Source organism: Dioscorea cayenensis, chromosome 17 (assembly GCF_009730915.1).
Source record: "Dioscorea cayenensis subsp. rotundata cultivar TDr96_F1 chromosome 17, TDr96_F1_v2_PseudoChromosome.rev07_lg8_w22 25.fasta, whole genome shotgun sequence".
NCBI classification, from domain to species: Eukaryota; Viridiplantae; Streptophyta; class Magnoliopsida; order Dioscoreales; family Dioscoreaceae; genus Dioscorea; species Dioscorea cayenensis.
The window spans coordinates 2,637,847-2,646,768 of NC_052487.1; the positions used below are offsets into that span (position 1 = coordinate 2,637,847).

The following is an 8,922-nucleotide window of genomic DNA, read 5'->3' on the forward strand; positions in this document are numbered from 1 at the left end:
CAGTAACCCTCAAATGTACCAAGGATAGTGTACTCTTTTTTTCCTTAGCTAGGTTTTTTTATCCCATCTGGGTTTTTTTCCCGGCAAGGTTTTTAACGAGGCGTATCCTTTTGGTCGTAGGCATCCAAGGGGAGTGTTATAAACAAATATTTTAATGGATGCCCATCTGTAGCAATTCACTCATGAGAGCCCAGGCATTACTATAGTAACTTCTAGATATCATCAGTAGCGGTACTGCAACATCGTAGTGACCCGCCCATGTGATACTGTAGCGACCACGGCGATCGTTATTATTCCACCAACCCGAGGTATTTTTGGACCGTCGGATCGAATCGATCCCGGCCGTTCATTCAACTTTTTGTAACCCCTATAAATACCCCCCTCATTTTGTATATTTTGAGACATAGAAAAGAGAAGAGAAAGAAAAGAAAGAAATAAAAGAAGAAAGAAGAAGAAGCTAATTCTTCAGGGTTTTTGGGTTTTTGGTAAATACTCTGGCTCTCTATTCTTATTACTATCTTTACATTTATAACATATATATTCTTAATATTTATATATTTATAATTTATATATTTTTTATTTATATAATGTGTCATTTAATAAAAAATATTTATATTTTTTTTTTATGATTTTACTTAGGCCCCATTTGCAGTACTAGTTAGGTATCTTTTCATTATCCTTCAAATTTTTAAAATGTTTAAAGAGTACCTATTCTCTAACCATTTACTTTTTAATTTAAATTCATATAAATTCACTAAATTATCTATAATCTAGCTCATGAAAAGGATGTTGCGTACTTGTGGGAAAAAGCAAAAAGAATGGTTTTGAACACAAAAAAAGTAGGGCAAAATTTTTCAGGCAGTTACTTAACTTTGCTGTTGTATTATTTCAGTCATCGAAATCTAATTTGAATTAATACGGTCATTGTTTTTTAATTTGATTTCACCGGATAATAACTGCTCATATTTAGATTGGTTTTTGCTTATGTGGCATCGGAGAAGTCCATGTTAGTTCAGAATCGCCAACTCAGCAAGCTTAGTTTTCCAGTTTTCGCCACCGCCACTGTCTCGGCCAAGCTTTCACTCCCTTATCCTCTCATCTCCTTCCTTGAAAGCCTCCCACAATCCTCACAGTGCTTGCTTCTCTTGAACAACACCCTGCCACCCTGCCAATGGTCGGGTGTCTCCTGCTCTTCCAACTCAACAAGCATTACCTCCATCGACCTCTCGAAGCTCGGCCTCTCCGGCCAACTCTCCTCATCTGCTTCCCATTTCTGTCGTATCACCACGCTCCGTGAGATCATTCTCAGCTACAGCAACATCTCCAGGCCTATCCCCCCTTTCCTCTTCCACTGCACTTCACTTACCAGCCTCTGCCTCGGCTACAACTCCCTCTCCGGTCCCATCCCTCCAAACGTCCTCCTTGCCACCCATCTCACCGAGCTCGTCCTTAGCTACAACTTCCTCTTTGGCAGCATTCCCAATTAACTCCTCCTCCGCCTCCCCAACCTCCAAGTTCTAAATCTCCGCACTAATAATCTCACTAAGTTCTTTGTTTCTTTAAACAAGCTCTCAGGAATCATCACTAGTGATACCTTTGTGGGTCTTCGGAATCTGCAGTACCTCTTCATGGAATACAATGACTTCACTGGTGAGTTGCCCAGGAGTTTGCTTAGTCTCACTGGTTTGACAGCGTTGGACCTTTCTAAAAACCAGTTTAATGTCACTATACCTGAAGGCATTAGCCAACTTCTCTATGTAATGTCCAGTTGACTCTTTGACCAAGTTGACTTGGACTTTTCTGATGTTTTGTTGAAGGAGGTGGAGCGCACCACTGTCATTCTTCTCTTCCCCATGTCTCTACGTTTGCTTTCCCGTGACACTGTTTGGCTACCCATGAGCTGTGGGTCTTGTCAAGCATGGTGGTGGAGCTCTTAAGGAGAGCAGCCTCTTCTCCTCTTCCTTGGGAGCATCTTGCTGGAGACACCTTCTGCAACCTTGGAAGCTTGTTTCCCCTTGGAAGAAGGCTAGAGCTTGGGCTTGGAGGAAGTTCCCTTCACTGGCAAGTGTAGAGGTAGGATGCTTGTTCTTGTGTGTTAGTGAGATCTTGTAAGGCTTAGTGTGTTGACCTTAGTTGCTTGTTCTTTCTCCTTGGTTTAAGAACTTTGATCTTTGTGTGTGGTAGCATATTACCTTCTCATGTTTTGATGATGATCCTGATCTTATGGATGTTGTGTATTCAGTTGGTTGGCTTAATGTGTTATTTTTTTTTCCTGAAGATTTATATGCATATTTTTATATAAACCCACAGTCTGCACACATGATTTAAGTGAGTAAATTTTATACATATTCATGCATGTTCCTGTGGCTTTAATTGGTGATATAAGTTGTCATTAGGGCTTAAACCCTTTCTTTAATCTTTGGTGTAATCATTTTGTTAATGCTATGCCCCTATGTGTTCTATGCATGAGATTGTGTGATCCTGGTGGTTAGGTTGGTTTTGGAAGCATGGTTTAAGTGTTAAAGTTATCTATTACACTTATAGGAAATATATGCATTCATATACACTTAATGGTGCTGGTAATTCCTGCAGCCTCGTTGGGTGATGTTGATTAAATTTGTGTTAACTTAATCACAATGACGTCCTTAATCTAGCTTTAATGGTGTTTAAGGCTGTCAGCATGTGAGTTTGATTGATTGTTGTTATTTAGGCATGCATGCATTTTCTTGTTTTATAAGAGATTTCTTTTTCATTGGGAATTCCACCACTATATGTTAAATTCATTCTAGAATGTTTTGTTTTCTTCTTTAGCTTTGCTGGTAATAGAATGTTCTATATTTAATTTTGTATGTTAGGTCTTTATAGATATTTTGGAGCATGTGTTATATAGTGATTGTTAGTTAGAGATTTAGTGGGATGGTGTATTATTGCAAAACTTTCTAGTGTTATTTTCTTGTATAATTGTATAGTTGATTCTTTTGGTTGGCTTACTCTTTTATTTCCTCCTGAGAACTTTTAATTTCTGCTAAGCATTGTGCGTTCATTCTAGCCTATGCATGCTATTGTGCTAGTTTTGTTTAGTTGGGAAGGAAGCCCAGCATGTTAGGTGTTATATTTAGAAGCATGGCCTTCTAAAATATTTCACATTAGTTGTATTATGTGGCTGTGTGTTTTTTAGTGTGCTTGGCTATTCTATTGCTTTGCTAACTTTGAGATCTTTTAGCCAACGACCTTCGGGTCTATTGGTACATGGATCACCGATAGAGCTCTCACCGAGTGGTGAGAGTTCGATTCTCGGCTGATGGCACATTTCTGGAAGTTGTGAATAGTAGTTATGTACGGGTGGTTCCAGCGCCCACGTGAGCGCGGCCCCGTCCCACTTGTTCCACCGAAGCTTGTGCATGTCCCTGGGGTCTCTAGTGGGTTCACCCCGCTCTTCTTCCTCAAAACTTTGAGATCTTTTAATTGTTAAGTTAGCTCGGGCTATAGATGTAAGTTAGGCCCGTCCCAAAATTATTTCTGAGTATAGTTTTGTTTGTTGGGTTAGATTGTCGTAGCGAGCCTTAGTCGTGGGACTTGGTGAACCAGCCATTGTAGCTCAGAGCCAGGTAGGCTCTCGCACCCGCAAATTCTGTATTTCTGACAATTATTATGTATTTAAGTTATTTCATTATTTTTGTAATTTTATTTAATTATTTATTTACTTACTTATCATTTATTTATTTACTTATTTATTTAATTGCATGATTTGTTCAGTATGCCCTTTGTTTGTATTTCATATTTCTGCGGTTTTTAGTATATCTCCATTCCTGGCTCGCCCAGCTAGGAGGAGTAAGTCCTAGCCATGTGCACATGTTTTCTGTAGTAGCGCTACTCCCCCGACTGTGGTCGAAGATCCGGTTACGGCTGTTGATATTCTGTTCTATTCTGTTCCGACTTCACAGTCGATGATCCAGCCTCGTGCTGTTGATTTCTGTTATTAGCCAGGGAGATGTACATGACTGTTTCTGCGTGTTTTTCATATTTTTGGATTATTTTTGTATTCTGTGTATTTTCTGCATTCTGTATGAATTATGATCTATTATTCTGTAATATCTGCTTTATCGGTTGTTTCTGCGATCCTACTGGGCCCTTGTGGCTCATACACTCTGTGAATTATGTTCTCGCAGGAGAAGATTAAGTGTAGGATCGGGGGGTGTTAGGGAGTCGTATTGTCTGCTTTTATCAGTATCTCTATATTACCCTTTTGTGAGTGTAAGGCTTGTATTCTGACTGTATTTGTGTTTTGCAAACTGTTGGGTTGTATTTATATTCTGTAGGGCTGCTAAAGCCCGTACTTGTAGTATTTCAGTTTCTAGTATCATATTTGTGCATCTGTATTACTGTTCATATCTGCTTGTTAGGGTTGACTCTGACCAGGTCAAATCTGAGGCCTTAAACCCAGTGGGGCCCAATCCTACTGGATTAGGCCGATCTGTCAGCGGGCCCGGCTGTGGGGCTGGGGCGTGACACTCTGACCAAGATTTTCCTTTGCGGGAACAATCTCACCGGCCCCATTCCTCGCTCTGTAGGTGCTCTTGCACTTTTAGAAACTCTGGAGCTTTCAAGTAACCAGCTTTGTGGGGTCTTTACTACCCGAGCTTGGGAACTGCAATTCCTTGGTTGAACTTCAGCTTCAGTTTAATCTCATCAGAGGTCCTATCCCACCAGAGATTTCCAATCTGAAGAAGCTGGAGAAGCTCTACCTCTATGATAATGAGTTGGAGGGAATCATTCCACCGTAAATTGGAAACATAACCATTGGTCGTTGCCCCTACTTCCTTTGACCACTCTTGTCGATGGATGCAATACTTCATCTTCTCTCTCACACTCGCACAGTCTCACAACAATGGACATGAAGTTTGCTTGTTAGTGAAGGAGATGGAGATGGTTTCTTGTTTGAGCCCTAATACCTTGAGAATGGTGAAGCTGACATGGCGATCAACTAATGAGAAGGCAAAGAGTGCGATCCACATGGCGTTACATGTGAATTGGCTACGTCACATGGCATCTTCTAAGAATGCATGGCCTTCTATTGTGCCACATAAGCAAAAACCAACCGGAATATGGGCAATCATTAGTCGGTGAAACCAAATTAAAGAGCGATGACCATATTGATTCAAATTAAACTTTGATGACCAAAATGATATAACAACAAAGTTAAGTGACTACCTGAAAAATTTTGCCAGTAATGTAGAGATATTTTAGTATTATAAAAAATATAAAAAATATTAAAATAATTAAAAAAGGAATGAAAAAGTATGAGTAAATATTATAGCAAATGTCTAGATATTGATCAGTTTTGTGCAAATAAAATATGATTTTATAAAACATGACCCAACCACCTTTAATTATATATCTCAGCATTGTGAATACTGCAACTTAATTTATTTCCTATCCTTATAGAATATATATATATATAGAGGATGATTCCATTGTGAATACTGCAACTTAATTTATTTCCTATCCTTATAGAATATATATATATATATATATATATATAGAGGATGAATCATCTAAGAGCTCGTTCGTAGATTTGAAATCTACAAACATTGCTATAAACTGTTGAATTTCAATCCAATGATTCAACACTATTTTATGAACAATATTAATGTACTTATGAATAGTAACACAGTGGAAAGTTGGATGCACAGTGATTTGATGTAAACCGTTCAATCTCACTGTAGCATCATATTTGGCATTGTACTTACCTACGAATGTTCGCAGCAGATGTTTTCCCATATATACATATATATATTTAAAATAAAAATAAAAATACCAATAAATTTCATGTAATCATAAACAAAAATAAGAAAAATATTTATCTTCGGCCTTACTCTTCATGTTTGTGTTGGGCTTTTATTTGTATGCCCACGATAAAAATAACTATTTACTTTTTAGACCATAACAAAAATAGCCCTCTATTATTTATTTATTTTTATAAATAAATCACGTCAATGTGATGAGAAATTAATACCTTAATTTATTTGGACCTTCATCCCTCATCCTGTGTGGATGAGATTTGAACTCGTTACCCAACTATTATTATTTTCAATTTTAAAAAAATTTATTAAAAAAAACCCTATGTAATAAAAAATTTAATCATGAATTACAATTTTTTAATGATAGGCATAAAAAAAACTAAATTTTAGATGGTATACAGATAAAAATTTATTATAACATTTTAGTAAAAATTTAGAAACGTAAATAATCCGTTGAAATGGATAAATCTCAAAAGGCAGAATTTATGTTGTATTAAAATTAGGGGTTGTTTGGATTGACTTTTAAAAAAAGTGTTTTTTTTTTTTAATTTTGTAGAAGCACTTTTAAAAAAAAAATACTTTTAGAATAAGTTAAGTGCTTATGCATATTTTTTCGTTTGGATGTATTAGTTTCAGAAACACTTCTGTAGTTGTGAAAATGTTTGTATGTTTATTTAAAAATTACTTTTACAACAAATAATTACTAAAATACCTTTTTATTAGATTGACTGAGGGCATTTTAGTAAATGCACTTAACCAAATAAACTTTATCAAAAACAAACTTTATTTCATAAACCCAATGTTTGGCGAACTTTATAAAATAATCTGTATTTGAGCTTATTCAGAAAAGCCCATCCAAACATAATATAAAACCTCATAAGCACTTAACTTATAAAATAAGTGCTTTTGGGTCAGCTATAAGCTGATCCAAACAACACCTTAAAGATAACATTAATAATATTTTGTCCCACAGAACAATCATTTCCGCATGAAAATTTCACAGTAAAAAAGTTTATCGGGTTTGTCGGATCCGATAAGAGAAAGCGGATGGCAATCGTGTCAGTACTCGGGATCCAATAAGCATCATGCACACTTGGCCATCTACCCTTACAAATGCCCAAGAAACTCCTCTTATTTACATAAAAGCCATTACACCAACCCTACCTCCTAGAAGTCTTAAAAGTCAACCAATATCGTTGACGAATCTTCTTTATTTTTAAATGTAATAAATTTTATTTATTTTTTTAAAATATTTCAATTTCGTTAATTTTCTACCACGCCCAATAACATACAATTAAAATTAAAAATTACTAATATTAGTATAAAAATATTTTTAAAAGGCCATATTTTTTTTAAAGTTTGTTTTTTTTAAAGTTTAATAAAACATAAATCAAAATTTATTTGAATAATTAGATAAATCATTCAATTCGGGTCAACCTCAAACATTAATGACTGAGACTTTTGCTTAAGGTCTCATAATTTTTTACGACTTTTTTTTTAAATTAAAATTTATATTTATAGTGTTATTTTATAATTATTTTATTTATATAACTATATTATTAAAAAATTTTGACATTTTTTTAAAATATAAAAATTATCTTATTTAATTAATTTATAATAATATAAATTGTATAAAATTTATCTTATAATCCAGACAAAGGCCCATACTTTCTTGGGCCCACCACAATCATATTTTTTTAAATAAATTATATTTAAAATTTTTATTTATTATAATTATTTTATTCACATAATCATAATGAAAATCTTGATTTTTCCCCTAAAACATAAAGCTTATCCTTTCTTAATTGATTTATAATAATATTAAAATATATTAATTTTATCTAATCATCTAATTTATGGTCTATAATTTATTATTATTTAATAATTTTAATAAAAATGATTGAAATAAATAAATTTTCTTAAGGTTCATTTTCGCTCACACTGGTCTTACCTCAGTTATATGGAGTAAATTTTTTTAATAAAAAATTCTAATATTAGGGTCTGTTTGGATTGCGGAATAGGAATGAGAAGAGGGGGAATGAGAAGAAGGGAGGAGTGTGAATGAGAATAGGGGAAAAGGGGAGGATAATGATAAAGGTGTTTGGTTGGAGGATTGAGAGTTAGGAATAAAAAAAAGTAGGAGAGAGAAATATTGTATAATTACACCTATGCCCTTTTATACAAATGAGATGATATTTTACAAAACAATGTTTATATTTAATAGTAAATAATTATTATAATTATCATTAAATATTTCTAATATATTTAACTATTTTAATTTATTGTTATTAAATATTTCATCTAATTAATATAACTTAAAATAAATTGTTATTTTAAATAATAAATAATTAGCATGATTTATAATTATTAAGTATTTATAATATATTTAATTATTTATTTTAATTAATTAAAATGAAATATTATAAGTAATTAATATAATGTAACAAATGTTTGTTATATTAATTAATAAATATATAACATGTTTTATTGTTATTTAATATTTTTAATATGTTATTTATTTGTTTAATTGTAATTAACTATTTCAACTAATTAATATAATTTAACAATTATTTATTTATTAAATAAATAAATAAATAACTAATATAAATTTATTATTATATATGAGGGGTATAAAAGTCATTTCATTATCAAGGAGTCAAAATCCACCCAATTTTGGGAGGATTGGAAATGCCCCACATGCATGCTTCTTATTCCCATGCCAACCCACTATTCACTCCTTTCCTTGTTGCCAAACATGGGTTTAAATATCATGAGTGTATGTCATTCCCACTCCCTAGGCATGAATCCATGAACCAAACGTCCCCTTAGTGATTCCAATCCCCACCACATATTCCTTTTGTATTACCAAATCAAGCTATTTTATTTATTTATTTTTAAAAATCCCAAAACTTAAAAAAAAAACCCAAAAACTCAATTAATTTAAAATAAAAAAAAAACAAATGGCGAGATAGTAATTATGTTAATGTGCGAGGGCAAAATGAACAAATAATCAGCCAAGAGAAAAAAAAAACCCCAAATGTTTCCTCAATTTACAGGAATGCCCTTCTCCATTTGCAAACCGTCCAATATTAATATCCTCCATCTTCAAGAACCCTTCTCT

The 8,922-nt window shown here is 33.6% G+C and overlaps 1 protein-coding gene across 1 annotated transcript; it reads left to right on the top strand.

Moving 5' to 3' along the window:
* The first annotated feature begins 1,004 nt into the window (after positions 1-1,004).
* On the top strand, positions 1,005-4,784 carry LOC120280495 (probable leucine-rich repeat receptor-like protein kinase At2g33170). The gene is made up of 6 exons (XM_039287353.1): positions 1,005-1,470; positions 1,576-1,757; positions 1,918-2,073; positions 2,185-2,258; positions 4,320-4,476; positions 4,590-4,784. The coding sequence occupies exons 1-6, from the start codon at positions 1,005-1,007 to the stop codon at positions 4,782-4,784; spliced, it is 1,230 nt and encodes a 409-aa protein (XP_039143287.1).
* Positions 4,785-8,922: the final 4,138 nt, after the last annotated feature.

What these genes read in the sequence shown, in the direction of transcription:
- LOC120280495 (XM_039287353.1), top strand. Translation starts at nt 1,005, where the DNA reads ATGTTAGTTCAGAATCGCCAACTCAGCAAGCTTAGTTTTCCAGTTTTC. An exon ending in TAGCTACAACTTCCTCTTTG is followed by an intron (nt 1,471 to 1,575) that starts GCAGCATTCCCA and finishes ACAAGCTCTCAG; the next exon opens with GAATCATCACTAGTGATACC. An exon ending in TCAGTTGGTTGGCTTAATGT is followed by an intron (nt 2,259 to 4,319) that starts GTTATTTTTTTT and finishes TATATTCTGTAG; the next exon opens with GGCTGCTAAAGCCCGTACTT.